Raw genomic sequence first — 23,815 nt, 5'->3', positions numbered from 1 at the left:
AGAGTGACACACCTCAGCATTTTCACCTTTCAATAGATGTCACACTCCTGCTTTGGTCTGGGGGGTTGTTTTTTAGCTTAAAATAAAAAGTAGGCAAAAAAAGGAGCATTGTTTTAAATGTATATATTTATTTTGGTATCTTGTAGCACCCTTACCCTTCAGAAGAACAGAAAAAGCAGTTGGCACAAGACACAGGGCTCACTATACTTCAAGTGAACAACTGGTAAGTAATTTTCCTTGGTGTTTCTATATGGCTGCTGGCACCCTCTGGCTAACGTTTTGCATTTTTGAGGACTCACCTTGCCCTGCCTGCTCTCTCTCAGCAGTTTATTGGTGCAAAAGGCAAATAGCTGGATGAGTGGTTTCAGTTATGGGAACTAAGAGGTTTGCTACTGCATAAAACAAGCTGTATTTATTTTCCCAGCTCTTGGGCAAATTTCAGTGTATTCGCATTTGGGTACCACTCCTTCTGGCTGCGTGTCTTCTTTAATAGGAAGCTATGTACATTTTTGAGAACTTTGGTCTTGGAAGAGGTTGAGATGTTGGGTGAAAAAAGGTGCAATTGGCCCCATTTCTGCAGAGCGTATTGTTATTTTGGGATGCTGTCATGCTTTTTTTAATGTTGGTAGTGGGGTTTTCCTTTTTGACTGACATCCTTCTATCTCTTTACTGGTTCGTTTTAAAAGTCCGGTTTTTGAAAGCGTGAATAAACTTTGAGGACAATCTGGCTTTTTGCTGCTGAAGTACAGTGTGGAGCAATTTTATTTATTTATTCCAGCTAAGAGTTGCTGGAGTCCCTGATCTGTTGTTGAAGTGATTTCTTTCAAGGGAACTGGGATCTGTTCTGTTTTCTGCAGTGGATTTTGGGTTGCTAACTGTCCAGGATGTGGTGAAGGCAACCAGTGAAAATTACGTGTAATTTAAGTATAAAAACACAACAGTGAACCCTAAAAAAAAAAAAAAAAAGTTTGATTTATTACCCTTTGTTACTGCATTGAAATGCAGGTTTCTCCCACTATCCCAGAGTAAGTGTTGTATTTGAAGTGTATTGCAATCTAATACCTTGTAAAACTAAGTGTATCTAATTAATTGTCCTAATATTTTTAGATTAGTGTTTATGATGGGAAACCTTATCCTCTTTGAAGTAATATCCAGAAAATGGCCAAGGCAAACGGCGAGCCTGCTGGGGAAAGGGGAGGGAGGAATGCCAGTTTGCAGACAAAAGTTGGGGTTTTTTTTCTGTTCAATAAGTGTCAGAGATTAATATTACTGAAGCTCTGATTACATGGCCTAATCCATTTTAGTGAATAAATTTGGTCTTGATGTCCATTGCACCTACATTAACAAACCCTCCTCTCTTAGAGAGAGTAGGAGCCTATGGGAGAGATTTCAGATATATTAAACCCCATTACAGAAAATGTAATTTCTGTCAATATAATCCCATGTATTCTTCAATTTAGTACTTTAGAGATAACAAGCTACTTACAATATATTTGCCTTTGGAGGATTAATTTACAAAGTGCACTATCTGGGAGACGCAGGCGGGCTCACATAAGCATAGCTTGTAAGGGTTATCAATTTCTGTGACCCCACAGCAGCCCTGGGAGATCAATTTTTTGAAGCCCTTTAAGACACTGAATAAAAAAGCAAATACCAAATACTTAGTGTATGTGAAGTATGCTTCCAAGATACTTACTTTAAAACAGAGGAATAGAAGGCACTAAACATGAAATACGTGTTATAAGGATACATGACCCACAGTATTTTGGCTCAGCCACAAAAAATTAGTGTTCGCTTCAACTCTACATTATCCAGCCTTCATCCAGGTGAAACTCTAATTGTTATGGTTGTCCTTCAGTTTAACAATAGGCACTTTGGCCAGTTGAGAAGCTGTGTATGTTCATCAGGGGTTCTATTTAATGATGGGGTGGAGCACGTGTGTGCTGCTTTGGAGGGGTATGGTGATGTAGGATTCGGTATGGGCAAGTGTGTCTGTTACGATGGTCCATCAAAAAGTCTTTTTGACATCATGAATATAATGATGCTTTGAACTGAAGCTGGTGGAATTCCTCCTGAGTGACTTTTCAGGGTGCTTTTCAGTACCCATTTGAGGAGTTTTTACTCTGACTTTGTGTCAGATGTGTTTTTATAAGTTTCTTATGTGCAAGGAGAAGAGAAGGAAAAAAAAGGAGGTCAAAATACATTATAACTGAAGTCTTGTGGATGTAGGGCAGGCTTCCTCTGCTTGAGCTAGTTTGGTAATTCTGCTGCGGTGTTACAATTGTATAAATTACCGAGACAATTCCCCTTCTCTCCCCAGCTGCACAAAGATTTAACACTATAGAGACAGTCGGGGCTTTCTTAAATCACAGGTGGTCGCAGAAATGCCAAACTACAGTAATTCGGCCCCGGCTTTTTGTAATGGATGCTAAGGAACAAAGAGGCTGTGAGGCCATGGCTGAACGTGCAGGTTGCACATGTACGTACATCCTCAGGAAACATCCAGCCATGGGTTGACCAACGAGCTACTCATCCTCTCCCAGATCCTTGGGGGTGTGGGGCAGCCCTCTCCCAACCTTTTGGTGAATCTTTTTCTTCTAAGGTGGTATGCAGGAGAAAGAAACTCTTCTTGCCTAAATTCCCTCTGGAGGGAAGAGCTAGTGTATCATTTCTGCTTAGCTTTGCCTTTCTTCAGTGGGCTCATAAGTCATTCAGCCACGACTTGCAAAAAATTTTGCCTTCCTCCTTAGATTCTTCCAAACTTGTTAACACACATGTACATTTTTGTATTAATGATGAGTCATTGTAAATCACTGTTGCAGAGATTAAATAAAATGCTGAAGGGCAGGCTGGGTGCAGATCAGTCATAAATTATTGGCAGCAACACAGCATGTGGGAATACATGAAATGTGCATGAAAAACATAAACTCATGTCTGGTAGCATGGTCGTTAGCCCAGACTGGGAATGCTGGATTTTCTGGATAGAATTAGAAGTTTGCCACAGAGCAGCCAGTGAAGAGAGCGTTTGTTTTCTGCAGATTGAAAGCATTTGAAGAATTTTTTTTTTTGTCATATTTTGAATGCCTTTACAGTATGTGCTAGTTGCATACTTCAGTGCTCTGCCATAACGAAAAAAAACGGTGCTTTTCACATACATACACATTTCTGCCTGGTGTTCAGGCCCCCTGGGTTGATGCACACAACTCCTATTGACGGTGGAGGAGTCACAGGAATGGGTGATGATGTGAGACGTGCCAGAAAATGTATCCGTGGTAGGACACATCTTTAAAAATACCACAGTTTTAACTTGTCCCTTTTCCTTGGGTTGTTCTATTTTTTAAAAGCAATGAAATAATCCACTTGAAGGATTCTTCCTTTCTTTTTTTTTTCCACATGCAATTATTTTGCTTGCAAATCACCACTGTTGCCTTTTGTGACCATCTTTTTGCCACAGTTGGATGTTTCTGTTGTTGGAAAGAGGGAGCCTTTACCTTATTACAAAAAAACCTAAACAAAACCAGAATCTATGGAAGGTAGGAAGGTAGCAGAGTTCAAGATGTCGTAAGTCTAAATGAACTCTTCAGGTCTCTGTCTTAGTAGTTGTTTAACCCTGCAGCATTTTAGGCATGACGCATGGTGATGTGAACTAGAAGGAGCACTTGCCATGATCTTGACAGTGTTGCATATGTGGACATGGAAGGGACCTGACCAAGTACAGGTTAATAAGGTTCTTTTCCCCAGTGATAGAAACTGTGATTGAAATATCCAGGAGGTGTGATCCAATCACTTTGTACCTCAGCTGAGAGCCAGTCAGGCTATACTGAACAATCTATACAGTTTTCTTGTTTACTACATCCCAGCTGAATCTCTTCCCATTAAGAATTAATGGTAAATAATTACTGCTGGTACTCCACGGAGAAGAGAGAGCAATTCTCATCAAGGGCTGCATTAGGTGTTGTATACTTGTCTATGTTTCAGGGAAGTCTAGATACACACAGATAAATGTCTGTATATTTCTAGAATAATATGCCTATATAACCTCTCTATATGTACATGTCTATATGTGACTACCTCTTTAAATAGAGTTGCATACAACTGCATGAAAATAATCTTTAAAAAAAATAATTAAGTTTGAAAATTCAAATCCTTAAAGCTCCAGCCTTTAATTAGGTGCTTCCATTATGCTTTTTCCAAAATACCCATGTGCTATCTAGGGCACAGACCAGACAATGATGGAGCAGCTAGTCAATATTTTATCATACCCTCATTCTTCAGTGCTTCATTAGTTGAGCTTTATTCAAACCATGCTTGAAGATGGAATTAATAATTACTGCTGGGCTTTCCTATGGTGTTTACTGCTGTAATACCCAAGTCCTCCCCTGACCTCTGCTTGCCTAAACATGCATACAAGGTTGTGGGTCTGCATGGTATTTTTACAGTTCCCCTGCAAAGAGAGAAAATACAGTTGTCCCAGTTCACATGTGAAGAAGTGAGGCTCGGGGAGGTTCAAGTCCAGCACAGCCCCAGTTTTGGGTTGGTCTGGGACTGTGAGATGACTCAAAATGACAGCAACTTATCCTTGTTTAAGGACCAACAACCACCAAAACTCCATGTTTTGAGTGCCTTGTCGTTTTACATTGCCAGCCTTCAGTGTTGGGTATGGAGGAGAGATGCAAAAAATAAGTGACGAATTTGGGTTTGATGATATACTTGGTAGCTCCCAAGCAGTCTGAGGCAGCAGCAGAGCTGAATGCTCTTCTCCAGTGCAGTGTTCAACTGCTTCAGCTAGGATTGCTTTGCTTTTCTTGCCATTTGCTGCCTTATTCGTCCAACTTTGACAAAGTTTATTTCTTGTAGAAATCAACTTTTCTACATTATAGTGCCCTGGTCTGTTCTTATAATAGACGTAATCATCATTAGGGTAGTTGAGGCATTAGGCCCTATCAAAAATTGTACTTTAAGCAGGTACTCGAACTGTTTGCATATAAAGTAGATTAAAGAATAGGGTGCAAGCAATTCTAGTAATACGGTTTCCTAACTCTTGAGTTCTTGATTTTATGACCTTGGCTTCTTTAAATGTCAATTTTGTGTATAATTTCCTATGCCTGCAAAAAAACCCCACCAAACTTCAATCAAACACACTGGAAAAAATGATCAAATAATGTGAATTTCCCTAATCTCGTTCTTGGAGACAGCTGAAGTTATTTCTGCTGAAACTTTATAAGGGAGAAATTTTTAAAAGACTTGAAGACCTGCCTGAAGATGAGTCTGAAAAATCTGAGATGGGTTTGTGACAGGAAGACTAGACCACCTTCTTGTATTTAGCACAGCCAGCTCAGGCTATGGACACCCAGAAAAACTTCACTACTCTTTTAACTCTATCACAAGTCCCCTGAAGTAGGAAATTTTCTCATCCCTCTGTTTCTTTGCTGGTGGGTAAAAATAGTGGTAGATCTTTGATGTAGTAGTTGCATGGGGCAGGGGATGAAGAGCTTTGTGGTGGCACGGCAGGCAGGGTGGCATGGTGGGAATGGCAGGGTTCTTAACTTCTCACAGGGGATTGCTCCCCAGCATCCAGTGCTGAATTGGGAACACCACTACAAGGGGTGTCCTTCCCATCTGCTCACTGGTCATGCCCAGCCTGGCTTGCAGATGGCTGGCTTATGGATGGAGCAGATGGGGGGATGCAAATGGGGCAGGAGGGGAGGATGCATATTGGGAGATGCAGGTGGGGGGCATGGGAGAAGGTGCTGATGGGGCAGATGGGAGATGCAGATGGGGGAATGCTGATGCAGCAGATGCAGAGAATGCAGATGGGGACAGATGCTGATGGGGCAGATAGAGGGATGCAGATAGGGCAGATGGGGGGATGCTGATGGGGACAGATGCAGATGGGGCAGATGCATAAAAGCCTGCCTCTCCGAAGAGGTGCAGGGGAAGGAGGAGCGGCTGCAAGGCTTTCCACCCTGCCACCTTTTAGAAATCAGTCCCAGGCCCCTGTTTTCCCACTGTGGTTTTTTTATCATAGCATGCCTGGGATTTGGTGCATCTAAAGCACACCCCAAAACACTCCCAAATCCAAGTAATAATGTTGTCCGGTGATTCCCATGAGTTGAGCCCTATGCCAGCCCCTTGGAGGGGATGGAAAGGCTCCTTCATGGGGCTGGGTGTTTAGCATAGGCATCATCTTTGCTCAATTCCTTTGATGAGGGTGATACTCGCTTGAGCAAAAGGCCAGCACATGACCAATTCACCACTTTAGTCCCACTTAAGCACTATTTTTAGGGTGTAAGTGGGGGAGGAGGAGAGCAGGGAGGGAACACAGTAAAAGCAGGTGCCAGTCCAATACACAGGGGTAGACGTTCAGCCCCACTCCTACCAAATCAAAAGCTACAATAAATAGGCAAGATACTCAGTTTGCCAGTTTGCAGAGCATGTCGCATTTTTAGTTGTAGGCAAGTAAAATACCTGCTTGTTTTCAGATGTATCTATTACGGCTTTTGTTGCAGTAAACAGATTAAACGAGAAAAGGTCAAGATGCAATTTGAATCTGTGTAAGAACATAACAAATACTTTTCTCAGTAATCAGATACAGTAAATACAAGTACTTATTTACTTGTAAATGTTAAAACATTCACAAATTATCCTCTCAACTTCAGCAATACGAACTTAACCATCAGATTTTGGAAACTATTTACTTTTCTCCTCTGTGTGACTCAAGAATATGTATACAGATGTTATTTAAAGACTAGTTTGTTAATGGGAATACATGTGAAAGCAGGGAAAAATAGAAATTTGAAAGAATATATGTATCAGGTTTAATGAATACATATTGTTTGTTATTCCAGAGTAAAGTAAGACAGTAGGTGTTTGCAATGTGAAAATAGTCCTGCTCCCCCCAAAAAAGCACAAACCCCCCAGAAAACTATTGTAAAAAGGATCTTGCTGGGTGAATTGTTATACCATTTGAGCAATCCGGAATATGTACAGTAAATTAGCTGTTCTAAACATACCATGTGGCGGGCTTTTCAAGGAGATTTTTACATTTACGTTTTCACTAAGTCTTAGCTAATTGTTATGCCTTTCACCTTGAAAGCCAATTGTAATAATAATATTACATCTGTAGTCTATTTCTCTGTTCTTAAATTACAGCAATCAGGAATACTCACTAGGTAAAATCCTGTATAGTTAGTCATAAGAAAGTATTGAAATCACAGCCCTGGAGAACTGCCAGGCAGCCAAGGTATTATTAGAAAAGCTGAGCAAATAGCTTTCAGGGGGAAGACTTGTGAATTTAGAGCCATCAGGTACCGTTGTATCACCAGATTAGGCTGGTATTTCTTTTAGTTCAGTAAAACTATTTAAAAATACAGCGCCGTGGTTTGAAAGTACAGGGTTTGGTTCTGGCATGTGGGTTTAAGGAGTAGTGATACAGTTTTGGCATGAAACACAGGTGTTTTGCCAAAGGGAGCAGATGCTTGGAAGAGGTGGACAAAGAGTTTATTGCCAGAAATGATCCAGGGTTTCAGATGGAGCAGAGAAAGAGCTTTCATCCTGAAGAGCTGATAGACTCTGGATTTCTTGCTCAGTCCAGTCTTGGCAGTCTCCACGCACCCCGAACTGCCACAAAACAGGGGTCATCCTATCCAGGAGCACCAGGGGAGGATGTTTCCCCTAACCATTGCTCTGACAGGCCCTGGATTCAGGCTGGGGAAAGCCATCAGAGGAAACACCATTTATTTCAAGAGCAAATGTGAAACAGTTTTGCACAAACTAAGACCGGTCAGTGGTGCCCTGAGCTTTGAGCAAATAAAATAACTGGTGTTATTTTATTCACACAGATGTTTTTTTGAGAGGGAGAAAGGTTAGTTCCTTCTGCAGAGCATCGCATGGTAGAGACGGGGCTTACCTGCCCAATAGTCTTGACTAACAAAAGGTGCTCAGCAATTGAGAAGTTAATAAGCAGGAAAAAAAAGCCAGCCCTGTTTTCCCTTGTGCCTTCCATCCTCTTCTGGGGTGGTTTTGTACCTGACAAACTTTTTTAGTGGAAGCATTAATATTCTGTAACGAATGTGCTGTCAGGTGTCAAGGAAATAAGATGAAACGATGCCATGCAAACATTTGCCGCTTGCTCTTTTCTCTGCTCCAGCCCTGGCTTTACCCTGCAGGATTGGGGTCAGGAGGCTTTGTTTGGTACTTTTTACTTAAAAAGGCTGAGATTCAGGTGTGCTCTGTCTCAAAACAAGAGTCTGCCATTAAAAGTGAAACGTCTACTGCATTATTGTGGAATTGCTGTGTTGCAAATCCTGTGATGCTGCACCATCTTCTGTAAATGCAGTTCTCAGGACTTGGTTTCTTTTCAGGGTGAGAGATGTCACAAAAAATTCCTTCAATATGTTAAAAAAAAAAAGAAGGGGAGAGTAATGGTTTGTCATTGCTTTGCAAGTCAGGTTTTGGTCTATTCTTGTCATAGCTATCTGAAGTGTGTTTACATATAGTTTGCCTTTCTGGTATTTTGTGCTTGCACAGACCTGATCTCCACCTATTTTGTGTCAACAGTTGCTGAGATTGGTGTAGAGCGATTAACCGTTGCAAACTGAAACACCAACACGCAGAGAAAGGTGCCCTCAGAGACCCTCTCTCACGCTTACATCAGGCGCTTTCTCTGAGCTGCACCTGCGTGAAACAAACTGCGTGGTTAAAAAGTCAGCCTGAAATATTAAAAACAGGGCAAATGTTGCCTCCTTCTTGGCTAAACCAATTTTCTCGTCTTCAAAATGAAACACAGCCAGAGGCGCAGGGCGAGGACATGCTTTCGAGGGTGTGTGTTTTGCCCTGCATGCCCTGAAATGATTTTGGTGTAAGTGATGTGAGTTGGCTATACCAGCGTTAGCACTAACGAGGCTGATGCCTTTTATTTTACTTTTTTTACAAAAAGAAAAGAAACGGCAGCAGATGCTGCTGAAAAAATATTACTTCCGCAGATCTTCAGCGAAATCTAGGTCACGTAACAGTTTCATGGGTTATTATTTTTTTCCCCCTGCCCAGGCACTCTAGTCCTTGTGGCTTTTTTGGCTAATGATAAAGTGCAATAGCAAGAGTTCCTTCTCAATTCATATTTATCCCAGACCTGTGACTTCTCACCTGGTTTATAAAGGTGGTTTATGCTGTCTGAGGGATGATCCTGAAGCTTTCTGTGTCCCATTGTCTCACATTGTTTTTATCATTGACATTCCTCTGACCTCCCTGTGTTTTTTGTTTGTGTTGCTTTCTGAAGATGTCTTTTCTCCTGCCCTGACTAAAATGCTGTCAGGAGTAGGATTATAAGCAAAATTAATTGCTTCACTTAATGGGAAATTATGTTCAGATAAAGTAGATTACAAAGTAGATTATTAGTAGTGGTTAGAAAACAATGTTTTGAAGTAGGATGTCTTGGGGGGAAGTTTGTCCAGAAGTGTGGGGTTGTTTTCAGGTTGGCTGTGACTCAGAGTTGTATCTTCTGTGGTTTATGGGGAAAAAAAAAGGAAAAAAAAAATTCAAACCAGTTTTGCAGGTGCCCACATCACACAAAATACTCCAACGTGCTTGTGTTTGTTGTCTCAGTAGTGGTGGGAAGGATGCAACCACAGGAATCACATCTTCCCCCCTCTGCCCTGAGCCAGTGTCTCGGGGTATAAACCAGAGTGATGTCAAAGCCTATTTCATGTGTGAATCATAGGTCTCATATAGGGGTTCATTATGTTTTCTTTGGGGGAGCTCTAGATGTTTTCCCCCAAAGATAAATGACAGGGCTTTTTGTTTGGCCACCCTGGGTTTGCTTCTCATTGTCCCTCGGGCTGGAGGAGCTGGTGTGGGGTGACTGAGTATGGAGTTACTCCATACTCCTGAAGTGGCATTCTGGAGATGAGGAGGGTGAGGAGATACATCCAGCAGTACAGACAGGTAATTTCTCATGTCTTTCCGTGAGTGGGAACACACTTAAATCAGCAGCCAGATGTGGGAGCAGCCTTTCTGCTTTTGCTTGGGTTGGAGGCCAGGCACACCTTCCAGCTCCCATGCCATGTGCCTTATAGGTAGGAGTGAACAGGGGAAAAAAGCTGTTTGGACAAGGCTCCCAGTTTGATGTATGAAAAAAGCTTTAGGCCTCAAAGGAGGATCCCTGTGTTTAAACCACTTGTGTGGCAGGAGAAAGCTTGAAGATGATACAGGCATCTCTCACAAACACTGTCTTCTCTTAAATAAGAGGTTATGCTGAATCAACAGAGGACAAGAAAATTACTGGAAGAGAGATGAGTGTTTTCAAAGAAATAGCGAGTATTTTGCTGTCAGTTCTCACCCGTTCCCAGTGTAATTCCTGCCGTCAAGTGGCAGGGATTGTTGGTTTGAAATGATCTGCTGAAGAAAAGCTGCTGGTTGCTCTCCTGGTGTGCACCAGATCAGGACCTGGGTTACAGAGTCCAGACGTGCTCTCCTGAAGGTTCAGATGGAAAGTTGAGGTTCAGACCCTCCCTCAGAACTGGGAGAAAACACTAAGCTGGGAGATGTGCATTGCAATGTGGGCTGGTGTCAGAGCTTGCAGAGCCTGCACACCCTCTACCACAAACGTTTGGGAGGTCTTGTGGTTTGTGGCATGGCCTGCACATTGAAGTACATACATGTCTTTCCCAGCAAAGCCAGTGCGCTGTATGGCACTGAGATAAATCGCTTTCCAAATCTGCAGCGGAAAAGTGGCTACACAACACCAGTCCTTGGGCAGGAGAGCATTTTTGTGGGAGGCAAGATTTTGGCTGGTAGCGTGTTGTGTACTCAACCGCAGCACTGTATGGGGTCCAGTGCTGTCCCGGGCAGGAGTTAGAGCAGCCTTAGTGCTGCTGCACTAGATGAATCCTTGCCATATTCCTTAAAGGCTAATTGTGGCACACGGAGATCAGCAGAGTACAGCTGCACTGGGATTTGGGAGCAGGGAAGAGACGGGAGGTCAGCTCTACTGGCACTTTGCCATGTAAAGATTTCCCCTTACATCATCTGGCTGCCGAGGGCGAGTTTACATCTGCTTTGCACCCCAGGGGAATTGCGGTGTCAGGGAATGAGGTTGCTGCGAGCCCTCCCTGGCGCAGCCAAGACCTGCAGCATGGCCTCTGCTCTGGCTCCTTGGCATTGGCGGGGAGACACCTTGGATGCCAGACCTGGATTTTCACCGGAAACTTTCCATGTCAGCTAAGCTTTTCTGAGAGGGATTTGTGGATGGGAGGGGAGGAGGAGAAGGAGGAGAGCATACCAGAAAGGCTAACAGCAGCTTGCCTGTGATATGGGAGGGCACTGGAGATGGGCAGAGCAGGGAGGTGCATCTCCAGGGAGCCCTTCCCTGGGCATGTTGGCTCTCCGCTCCTCCCTAGTGTGTCCCTCCCTTGTTTTTCCTTCAGAGATAACCAAGTAAATACAGATAGGCTTTAGCTTCATCCTACTGGGGAACAGGGAAAATTTTGCAAGATGGGGACAGTGTTTCCTGCCTAGTTTTCTTCTAGAAGGACCCATTGAGCAGCCACCAGCCATAAGCCCTACACAGAGATGGGGCTAGGGCAGTGTATGGGCCAAGGGAAGAGCAGGGCCATTAGCTTGTGGCTCCTACTTTGATGGAAAGCTGTCACCTGTCCCTTCTGCGCCCAGAGCACAAGCCACGACCAGGTTCACTGCCACCCCAAGGTGGTCACAGCAGCTGCATGGTGTTCTTGGGGCTGGTGTCAAGGTGCTCCCCCAAATGCAGTCTGTTTATTTGGAGGCAGGACGCATCCTGCCATGAGAAGAAAGCATAGCATTGAGCAGGAAGGGAAGCAGGGTTTAAGAGCTTTGAAGATGAGCAAGCATACAGGAGGTGGCCAAAGGTAGAACTGGTGAGTGTTGGGCTGGCCAAAATGTAGGGCATAGCTTCTCTCTTACAAGAAGCACATACCTGATCCCATCCCTCTGCTTTCTATTTTTGCACTCAATATGCTTGCTACATTAGCAGGGTTGGCTTGTGAGAGATTCAATAGCGCTCTCCTGCTTTAAAGCAAGTTTTCTGAATGCACAACATGAATCCATCGGTGGGGTCACATAGTAATGCTTGAAGTCAGAAGCTATTTTTAAAACTAAATTGCAGAACCACACATGGCTTTCATTAGTGCTTTACATCAAATTTGTCAGCTAATTAGTGGTTTTTCATCACTATTTTTGCATAGTATTTTATTTGTTCACTCTTCAATATTGTCTTGTGACACCCCCAGCCCTATATACAGTCCCTTGTGCTGGTGCTGCCAGTGGAGGAGGGAGGGAGTGAAAAGCTTTCAGGAAACCTTCCTGATCCCCCTGATGGATGGACTTGCTGCGTTTGGAGTATATTCCAATATTACGTGTCTGGAGTGGGCGGTTAGCAGCCCATGTACTCTCTTCCCTCCCTACCTCCATTTAGTGTTGTAAATGATGTATTGCAGTCCTGAACTGTCTTCGGTTCGGAGGAGGTGGAGGAGAAACCAAGAAAAGTTGCCAAACATGACTTCATAAGATTTGACTTTAAATTGAACAAAGTTTCTCGAATGTCTTGGATTTTTCTCTCTTTTTTCTTTACAAATAAAGGGAGTACAGAGAGTATGGATTGCTAATGACTGGTAGTTACGGGTCATTAAGCTCACTAACTGACTTCAGGATCAGAACTTTCTAATAACGGCAGTAAGCACTCTTTAACATTTATTTCTCATTTTAGGGATGGGGAGATGTGATTACCATTCAAAGTCTGCAGTTATTTTTTTCTGTTCATAATTACAGAGGGAGCTTGCTATTTTTAAGGCTGTTTTTAAAACACTTGAAAGTATTTGGTGGAATAATTTCTGTGGTTTTTTTTTTTCTTTTCTTTAACTGACTACTTTAAAAAAGCTCCAGAAAACAAATACACAGGAAAAAAATGAAAATATGTTAAAATAAGGAATAAAGCAGTTACTGAAGTGTAATAATCCCGCTTTATAGCACACTTTCCATTTAAATTGTTTTTATTAGAGATAAACCTGTTAAGCGTTGAGGAATTAAGTGCTGAATAGAGAAGGTTGTTTCGCTGCTGTATAAATGAAGGATGCCAGAATGCAGAAAAGAGTACGGCTGGTTTTACAAGTGAATTCCTTGCCAGTTTGCAGGGCTCTGGTTACTTTGGCATCTGTTAGAAAAATGACAATTTGCTTGTTGTCAAGAGGGATACTATTTTTTTCAGAGGGGCAGTAGAGATTTTTAGCACTGGGGTTTGTAGCTACTGTGGGTTTTCTCATTGTCCTTACGCTTGGTTTACTAGAAGGAGTTCAAGGAGAAAATGAGGCAGAGAGATTGTCGGGAATTTCTTGGCACTGCTAGTGATACGCAGACTTCTGGCATGCAGTGCTTTGGGACAGTATTGAGAGGGATCAGCCTGCAACTCCAAGTATCAAAAGTCAGTAATGGTGTGAAACTCTCCTCATTTGGAAGGGCTAGGGGGAGAGGAAAATTCAATATACTGCTAAGTCTCAGCATCTCCTTTCAGACAGCTGGTCCTGGAAAATTTCATTCAAAGATTGCAAATTGGAAGTCCCCACAATCACTCTGTCGATTCTTGAGCAAAGGTGGCTTTGGAAATTGGTGACAGCAGAGGAAGGTCTTGTTTTATTCACTCAGCAGAAGAGAAATATAAGGGGAAGGGAGAAAGAACAGATCTGTGCGGAAAATGTCACTTGGGCTGTAACCTGAGCCTTCACAAACTGTGCCTTTTGGAGGGTTTGGTGACCCTCCGAAAATCCTTGCTCTCTGGCTGCTATTATTGTAGCCAATTTCCAACTAAAATAAGTCTTTTGTCATCACCAACCATGCTGCCTCTCGCTGAGAAGAAACAAAACTTGTGCGTGGCAGCGAGGGTGGCCAAGCTGAAGGTCAGAGTGCAGAGCCGGATTGCAGCATCCCCGGGGCCGGGTCTGGATCTCACCCGTGGGACTGGCAATGCACCAGCGAGGGAGACTGCCAGTGACCTCTGGAGACAGACCCTGGGCTGATGAGAAAACATCCCAGTAAAGTGCAAATTGGAGAAAAGAGGGCTTCCTCCTCTGTAGGGTTATGCAGGTGGAATAGCTGGGGGTTTCTTGCTTTCGGGGACACAGCAGAAAGCGCAATCTCGTGTATCCAAAAGGGCAAGGAAAAGTTAACTTGAAAAAAATAATAAATACTTTAAACTTCTGTGTTTGCCCAACTGTTCAAATGTTCCCTCCATGCCAGATCCTTCCCCTTGGAGGGGAAAAAAAAAAAAAAAGAGGAAATAAAGAAAGAAAGCTAAAGTAACCCAAATCATCACTTTGCAGAGTTCTCAGCTGTCCTTGGGCTGGGAAATTGGTACAACTTGATCTCATGTTGTTTGTGCCACTGCTGATGCTGCTCCTTGAGGGGAAAAAACCCCAAAACAAAAAAAACCCCTGTCACATTAGAGCAAAAGTTCCAATGCCTAGAGCACTGGGAAAAAATACTTACGCAAGTCTTTGAGCCTCTGTGGGTCTTTACTCACATGAGTAAGGTTATGCAGCTGTCTTAATGATTAACTTAAGTTGTATGTTGAGTTGTATTTTGACAATACTCCATTTGAGTAGTCCTTAATGCAGAAATATGGTTTTTAGGTCTTGATTTTTCTGAACTTCTAAAAATTACGGTGACTTAGGGTTTCTTTCTCTTAGGTAAACATGAGCATACAGAAAAGGAGCAGTTTTTTCCTGTTAGCTTTTCTGTTCCATCATTTTTCTGATGCTATGTCAGCCTGATGCTTTGGAAATGCAAAGACTGATCAAAAGATCTTGGCCCTTGTCTCAAACAAAAAAAACACTATGAAGAAATTATCCTCATGCCCACATAATTCTGCAGCAACACCTAATACGCAATTTGACTTGCGGAGTTCTCAACTGTGATTTATAAATGTAAGAGCACTGCCTTGTGCATTCTCAAGGCAAGCCACCTTAGTAGTTTTAATCTGATGGGTTCTTAGGAATTCCAGGTTTGGGATGCAGGAAGAAACTTGAAAGTGAATACTTTCTTCTTTTTTTTTTTTTAATGCATAGTGGTTTGGAGTCTACTATAATGCAAAGTAAAGCGTTCTGTTACAAAGGCAGGGAGGATGGGACAGAAGGTTAAAGGGCACCCTGGAAACAAACAGCTGGACCAGTTTATTTAAACAGATACAAGGATGGGGAGCTGACCTCCGTTTGACTTCTAGTGGGAGGAGCGAGAATGTCATTTTATTACTTTGCCCAGAAGGAAAATGTTCTTGCGTCTGAATTCCCCCTGAAGACATCCAAACACTGGGCTGTTTGGCAGAATTGCTACTTATAGAAAATACTTCCATTAATGCATAGGAAGAAGATAACTGTTAAGTACCTCTGTGTAAAATGTTCTTAAAACAGATATCCCAAGCTATAGCATGGCCCAAACAGGTCAGAATATGTTTTACTGTAGGCACATCTTATGGATAATTACTGATAAACTCTAGCTATATAGTTTATGATTTTGAGCCCCCCTCTTATTAAAAGCACTTGTAGTTTGGAGGGGAAGGAATAGAAGGTTGTAAAGTTGGGGGGGTGTGTGCTTAATGTTGCTCAGGGTTTCTTTGGGGTAAAAGCTTTTGGCAAATGAGGGTTTCAGTGACCAGCCAATCTCACAGCTATCAAAAACCTTCCCCTCCTGACACAGTAAGAGGTCTTGGCAATCGGGCAGGAGAAAGATGGAGTAAACACAGCCAGAGCCTGCAAGGCATGCAGAAAGAAATGGCTGAGGCACTAGGGTTTTGTGTTGTTGTTTTACTTAGGAGAGTTACTGTGAAAATTGCTTTCTGCAAATGCAGATTACAGATATTAAACAATTTTCTAATTGGTCATGGAGCTAAGGCAGCTAATGGGGGAAAAAAGGCAGATTTTTTTTAATTGCTTATTTCGCATGGTGTTTGTGCTACACCTGTGCTTATAATGAGAAAGGAGAATTAGTCTAACCTTCTGCTCACATGATTCTAATTTCCATGGTTTGTACAAGATAATGATAAACTGATTTGCAACACTGTTTGCTGGAGTTGAGGCCTTTTTTTTTTTTTTTTATTGGAAATGTGTAGAAAAATTGATCCAATGCTGTTGCTGACAAAACGTGACCTAGTTAAGGTATAAGGTTTCCACATCAGCACCCGGAATTTCTGCCTTTGAGCCCATTTTCTTGAGACAGGCTTGATTAGGATTCAACATCTTGATTAATTTTTTGCTGGAGTTTGGGTAACAGGCATCAGTTGGGAATGGGAGACAGGAGGAGACCAAAATCACTGTGCTGGTCTTTGATGAGGGCAAAACAAACAGCACAGGGTGGTGGTTTGTGATTCTTGTCCCCGCCGGTGTAGGGGAATGGGTGGGCAGAGCTGATTCCCGCGGGAAGGTCCTGTTGGCTTTATCTCTGCAGTAGGAGAACTCCTGCTAAGCCACTCCAAGGAAAGGCAACAAAAACAAGCAGCAAGCAGTCCTTTGTGGACTTTCCTATTGCATTCTGCAAGTGTTGTGTTATTTTACCCAGGCTCACACTTCTTCTACTCATAAATATTGTGGCATATACTTTTTTATTAATCCATTTCTCTTTCGTAAAGAATGTAAAGTCTGATTATGAGGCTTTGCTGTGATTAAATCTCAGCGAAGATTTTTTCCAAATGGGTTTTAACTGAGCTTTCTGATGAGCAAGACCACAAGAGAAGTTCTTCTAACACTCTTCAGGCAGGTTCCCAACCATGGTTTTAAGCCTTCTGATTTCAGCGCCACGAGGACTGTGCACAGATAAGACCAAGGCAGTTGTGATCTGTCTCCTGTTTTGCTCCAAAGTATTTTGAATATTCCTTTCCCAAATAAGCATTGCAAGACTCACTGAGGCAGAGAGCTACAAAAGTACAAGGAGTACAGTTGCAGATGACTATTTTTAAAAAATGACTGTACCTTTTTTTTTTTTCATTTCCAAAGATCTGCTTTTCATTGTTCGGGGGGAATTTTCAGTAGTCCAGTAATTACAGTTTAACAAGATGTTTGCTGTAAATGGTCAGGCCTAGCTGGAGAAAACAGGATTATAAATTCAATTACTGTAAAGCTATGACCTCGCCTTGACCCCTCAGACTTTGCATAAAGAGAGAGGGGGGGAGGAAAAAGCCCACCAAGAAATGGCTAGGAGGAATGCAGGGCTCTGAAGTCCCCAGCAGTATGACTTAGCAGTGATAAAACTCCAGACGTTCCCTCATTTGATGGGCTTTTGCCATCACAGTTCATTATCTTAATAGTGGGCATTAAAAGGGAATTAGGTTTGCGAGAGGTAGGGGCAGGTTTTGATAAAAAAAAAAAAGAATGGAAAAAGAAGTCAGAGGAGATAAGGCAGAAATGGCACTAATGAGGGGGAGGTAGCAGATGCCCTCATGATCATCTCGCCGGCTTCACCCGTTTGGTTTTTTTGTGCCCCGTTCTGAATCGAGAAGAGCGTTGCTGGTATTGTTTCCTGAAAACTCAGCAAATTCCCCCATGAAAAGATGAAATGGAAGTGTCCGACTGTGGTAGAAAGCAGGCAAACATAAATCAGCTCGGAAACCCCAAGCTCGTGCTCTCAAAGGTCATCAGGGTTAGAGGTTTTGCAATATTTGCATCCCTGCGCAGCCCGACAGAGTGGGGTGAGAGGGCTTGGGGATGGGTAGAAGTCATCCTTTCCCTAACCATTTGCTTTCCTCTCTTTTCTTGCAGGTTTATTAATGCTAGAAGAAGAATAGTTCAGCCCATGATAGACCAGTCCAATCGAGCAGGCAAGTCCCCAGTAGTAACTTTATTCAAGTCACGCAGGCAAAAACCATCCTCAAGCCATTCACCGGGAGGTCCATTACCTGGTAAATAAATGAGAAATGAATGCTGGGAGTGATTGACAATTAAAATACAACCAGCTTTCTTTCATTACAACCCTAATCATTTTGACATGCTTAAAACATTGAGGGGGAAAAAAACCCTGAAAACTCAAAAAAAGAAACTAAAATGGTCCACTCCATGACTGGACTTCCCATGCACATTGGGAATTAAAGTTTATTTTTTAGTAGTTGTTTTGAGTTTTCCTTCCCAGCTCTTTCTGCTCCTGTGACCACTCCCTGGTGCATGGCTTGGTGTGGAATTGCTGTAAACTTTATTACCTGTCAAAAGGGCAAAGGGGTCAGAATCGCTTGTGGGACTCAGTAAAGTTCAAAGACATTCAATGAGGTAGAGCTTTATGTGCTTTAATAACCCAAGGCAGCTTACTTCTGAAGCTGGCTTTTAATGTACAGTTAAAACCTCGAGTTCAGGTAGCGGTACTTGTGTAGGATCCTTTTGTCCGTTGTCTCTTCTTAGTAGCTGTCTTTTGGGATTGATGAGTATTTGGTGTTTACTTTGGGGGAATTTGTATTTATTTTTGTAAAAAATCTTAAGTTTTCACATGCTGGTTCTGCCTGGGTTCTTGGCTTGCAGCTCTGTGTGGGTATTTACCATCGAGGAACAGCCCGTTACTCCCAGTTGGTTTTGCTTTCCCAAGTGTCACTGCCAGACTATCCAAATCCGTCGTTGTCCTAGATGCCTTTGGGCCACAATTCCTCTTTGAGTACATTCGATTATTTTGTCATTAGAGGTAAATATCTGGCATGAATGTGTTCAGGTCCTGCTCTTAGAAAGGCACACAGGCGTAATTTAACACACTGCGATTTCAGTGTGACTATTCCAGCCATAAAATCCAGCTCCTATACAGGTCTTTGCATTGACGTCAGCAGCAGCAGCAGCTGGAGCTGGGGCTCCTCGTGTCTTGAGATTTCGGATCGCTAACTTCATTTCCAAACTCACAGTAGGAAATTAAGCCAAAACCAAGCAAGTGTGTTAGTCCAGCCTCTCAATTTGAATAGTAGATGTTTTTCGCTCTTTTTAGAGCTGGCATTGGTAGCTGTTTAAGTGCATGGATGGGGGGGTTGTGTCTTGACACCATGAGAAGAGGTGACCTTTTTGGCTGTTGCTAAAAACAATGTTCTACATTTTTCCAGTAAGTCAAGGAACACCCTATAACCCCGATGGGCAGCCAATGGGAGGCTTCGTGATGGATGGCCAGCAGCACATGGGCATCCGAGCGCCAGGTAAGCCCCTGGGGAGCGTCACCCACCGATGAGTGATCTCGGTCATGCCACCACAGGTAACCACATTTCCACCCTCCACCATCGTCTCAGCTGCCTGCCTTGCCTTGCCTGTCTTCTGCTTGCTTTCAACCACCGAGGGAAACCAGGCATCTTCTTGATCGAGGGGTCCTGGACTTTCTGCCATGCTGTGTTTTGGAAAGGGGCTTTTGGCACTATCTGTTGACTTTGCTCATTCTCTGGCATCTTCTTGGATTTTTATCTCCTTCTAGGACCTATGAGTGGAATGGGCATGAATATGGGCATGGAGGGGCAGTGGCACTACATGTAACCTTCACCTAGGTAACCAATGGCAAAGCCAGGGGGAAGTAAGTACAAACGGGGTCTTTGTTCTCATTTTGTCCGAGGGATATTTGTCTCCTTGCATTTCCCTATGTTCTCCCTGCCCATAGCCTCATGCTTGTTCCTTCCTTTCCATCCATCCATCCTACGCCTGGGCTCCTTTGGGCTTCTGTCCCTCCGGTTCAGCTCAAGCTTTCCAAGCTCCCAAACCCCCTGTGCGCGCGCGCGCCGTACACTGACGCCGCCGTACATCGACGCCGCCATACATTGATGCTATTATCCATCCCCGAGCACATGACAAAACAAGAAGCAGCCGGGGAGGTGGGGGAGCCCGTCGTCTTGGCAACAGACTGATTTGCAAAATGTAAGCGGTCTGCAGCAGCGCAGGGAGAGGAAAGAGCATGTCCCCAAAGTGTCATAAATCTGTCTAACCGCAGTTGATGCATGAGTTACATTTCTCCTGCTAACCTGCAAGACACCAAAAAAGCCAAACAGAGAGTTCTCATAGGTGAAAAAAAAAATAAGCTGTGGCTTCACTTAGTTGCGTTTTGGAAGGCGAGGGACCAAACTTTGATTTTTTTTCTTAATTTTTTTTTTCCCCCCAAGTTTATTTCTCTTTGTCTGTCCATCATAATGGGATTACGTGTGGCAAAGGAAAAAGAGAGAATACAAAATAGAGGTGTGCGCAGCAGGCTATGGAGCTTAGCCCAGGCTAATTGACTATATCCAAATTAAGTATGCCATCACTTGCAGTGTGACAAATGGATTTGACTTATTCAGTATACAAAAATAGAGATCATTAATGCAATCTTCAGTGGCAGGCCTTGCGAAGAAAGCCTAGAAAAACTGCCCCAGTTTTCCCCCCCTTTTGTCTTTCTATAGGGGAAAATACATTATACACCTTTTTTTCTTTCTTTTTTTTTTTTTTTATTTAAAGAGTAAAGCAGTTTGGAACACTGAGGCACCAGTACCATGTTTAAATGGTGCCTGCTTCTGTTTCTTTCACTCTCTTTCTAGAGTTAAAAGCAGTTATTTGGGCATCTTTGTTGTACCCCTAGCCAGTATTAATGCAGGGTTTGAAGTTACCCAGGCCAAGTGTATTTCACAGCCGTCTTCTCTGGGTGCAAGTCAAAACTAAGTTTTAACAATTAGCTGTGAAAACATTCCTCTGAGCTTGGGAATGCAACAGCCTTATTACCTCATCATGGAAATTTCTAGCTTAGTTAATTTAAATATTGTTTCTTAGTTTCTGGGTCAATTAAATTTAAATGATGTATTTTATGCTTCGTGACCAATTAAATTAATAGGTTATTACAAAAAATATTATCATCTTTTTTGATTAAAGAGCTGTGAGTACAGTATATTTTATAAGCAATTTTCATTAGTTCAAAACTGTTCCTTTAGGCTAGATTAAGCAGCTATTCATTGCTAGAGTCTTGAGACCTGATTCCAAGGTGTTCGGTGCATTCACAGCGCGCTCTTACTTAGAACTAAAGCCAATTGAACCTACTTAGCAATAGCGTATGCCTTTCACCCTTGATGATTATGGAGCTTATAGCTCTCCGAAACAATACACCTGTCAGTTCCCATCAGCTACAGCAATCCAAGCAGAAGGCAGAGGCCCACAGAAAGCAGGAGGTTTTATTGTTTTAGGTCCAATTTTTTTCTTATTGTTCTCCCAAACCCGCTGCAAGGTTGACTGAGTTGCGCGTCTGATTTTTTCAGACAGAAGTGAGCAGGGGGAAAGAATTAATTGATAACTGCTATTGATTATAGATGTATTTTTAATGCATTTAAAAATACAGGTTTGATTTAACAATCGTCCTTAGTAATCCTATCAATTTCGGCTTCATATGAGGCCTTTGTTCAGCGATGTATGTGCTTGCTGTATGGCACAAATACTTGGGACAGATTCCAAGTGATGGGGCTCAAGAGCTAAATAAATAACTCTTGATAAACTTCGACACTGATTTAACCCATCTCTCCTCCCAAGCCCCTCATTAACTACTACCGATTCCCTGCCTTGTATTCCCAGCACACTTTTACAAGTGGGGAGACGAAGGCGGGTAGCTGGAACAAGGCCATGGGGGATGGAGCCCACCTAAGAGCTCTCACAAGGGCTTCCCCGGCTTGGTGCCACCACCCCATGTGACGTTAGTCGTCATTAGGCTGGCTCTGCCTTGGGCAGGCTTCCAGATCGGAAATATCTCCATTGCATACGTTCCTAACCATAAAAGCAGAAAGCGGTTTTATCTCCCAGAACTCTGTATTTGGAGGGGGGAGGATGTTCTTGGGGGGTTTTTATGACCTGAGAATCATTCCTGTTGTCGTTGTTGTGAGTCCATACATAGACTCCAATCTCACAAAGGCAGCTGCACTCGCCACATCCATGACTCTGCATCCTGCCTTGGGCTTGAGCCCAGCCTTCCCATGCCCAAGCCGAGGAGTTTCATGGCCCGATGTCCGTAGCTTCTCCCCAGCACTCACCACCACCTCTTTCTCTCTGCAGGGCTGCAAAGTATGCCAGGGGATTATGTGTCTCGGGGTAGTCCAATGGGTATGAATATGGGACAGCCAAGCTATACCCCACCCCAGATGCCCCCTCATCCCGCTCAGCTGCGTCATGGCCCCCCCATGCATACCTACATTCCTGGACACCCTCACCACCCAGCGATGATGATGCATGGAGGACCACCCCACCCTGGAATGCCCATGTCAGCATCAAGCCCCACAATGCTTCATACCGGCGAGCCGGCAGTGAGCGGACAAGTGATGGACATTCATGCTCAGTAGCTTAAGGGAAATACGCGTTGTCTGCAGCAACGATAGATTTCAAACATTGTCTTTCTGCAATGACTATGGAGTTCTTGGCGTCAACTTTGGACCAAGGGACGTTCCGATTCTTCACAGGGACCCTGAAAAGCAGGAAAACACCAACCGAAGTCAACTTCTGGGGACATGCTAAATACCTATATAAGACATTAAGAGAACAAAGAGTGAAATATTGTAAAATGCTATTATACTGTTATCCATATTACGTTGTTTCTTATAGATTTTTTAAAAAAAATGTGAAATTTTTCCACACTATGTGTGTTGTTTCCATAGCTCTTCACTTCCTCCAGAAGCCTCCTTACATTAAAAAAGAAGCCTTACACTTATCCTGCAAATGACAGAAAGGGCTTATTTGCAGGATTTTTAGAGCATTAAAATAACTATGTCAGGCAGAAGAATCTTTCTTCTATCCTAGGATTTCAGCCATGCACACTCTCTCTCTCCCCCCTCTCTCCTCCTCTCTCTGTCTGTCTTTCTTCCCTTTCTCTCCCTTTCTCCCTGTCTCTCTCCCTCTCTCTCTTTCTAGCCTGGGGCGTGAATTTGCATGTCTAATTCATTTACTCACCATATTTGAATTGGCCTGAACAGATGTAAATCGGGAAGGATGGGAAAAACTGCAGTCATCAACAATGATTAATCAGCTGTTGCAGGCAGTGTCTTAAGGAGACTGGTAGGAGGAAGCATGGAAACGGAAAGGCAGTGTATTTGAAGCCTAATTGTCACATCAGAGCATCCTTGTCCCCATGCAGCAACCACCACCTTGTACATCACTTCCTGTTTTATGCAGCTCGAAACATGGACTGAAGATTTATTTTTAATATGTTGACTTTCTTTCTGGGCAAGACATCGGTCATGTGTGCATTTTTTTTTTCCCCATAGTCCCATCATGGAGCATTTATGTATACATTGTAAATAAATTTTGTGCAAAAAGGACTGGAAAAATGATCTGTATTATTGCAATTTTTTGTAAAAGTAGCAGTTTGGTATGAGTTGGCATGCATACAGATTTACTAAGTGGGATAAGCTAATTATACTTTTGTTGTGGTTAAACAAATGCTTGTTGATAGCCTTTTTCTATCAAGAAACCAAGGAGCTAATTATTATTAATAATAATCATTGCACACTGAGTCTTAGAGTTTCTGATTGAAACAGTTTGGATTGTATAATAACTCAAAGCCCAGTTGTAGTAGTTTGAGTGCAGTAATGAAATCTGAATCTAAAATAAAAACAAATTATTTTTTGTCATGGTGACTCCACTGCTTGCAAAATTTGTTTCCTGCCCCCCTTCAGTATTTGTAGCCATCCTATCCCAAACTGGGAGCCAGGCAGCTACAAAATTCAGCCAGCTCCAGAGGCATACCTCACATTTGCTATTTAAATACTAGCTTCATGTTTAAAGAATGTAAAAATAATGCTGCACTGCACAAGGAAACTTGCTTGGAACTTGCACTGTAAATAGTCAGGATGGGAACTGTT

The 23,815-nt window shown here is 42.9% G+C and overlaps 1 protein-coding gene across 1 annotated transcript; it reads left to right on the top strand.

Annotated features, from left to right (window-relative positions):
- Positions 1-146: 146 nt before the first annotated feature.
- Positions 147-23,583, top strand: MEIS1 (Meis homeobox 1; the record flags this gene model as incomplete). The annotated part of the gene is made up of 4 exons (XM_010010164.1): positions 147-223; positions 17,772-17,830; positions 19,079-19,168; positions 22,017-23,583. Coding segments are annotated over 4 exons (510 nt in total), but the record flags the coding sequence as incomplete, so codon positions are not given.
- Positions 23,584-23,815: the final 232 nt, after the last annotated feature.

This window comes from Nestor notabilis, unplaced genomic scaffold, assembly GCF_000696875.1.
Source record: "Nestor notabilis isolate BGI_N333 unplaced genomic scaffold, ASM69687v1 scaffold32382, whole genome shotgun sequence".
Classification (NCBI taxonomy): Eukaryota; Metazoa; Chordata; class Aves; order Psittaciformes; family Psittacidae; genus Nestor; species Nestor notabilis.
Note: the sequence above shows the minus strand (reverse complement) of the source record. Positions and strands in the feature narration are given on the sequence as shown.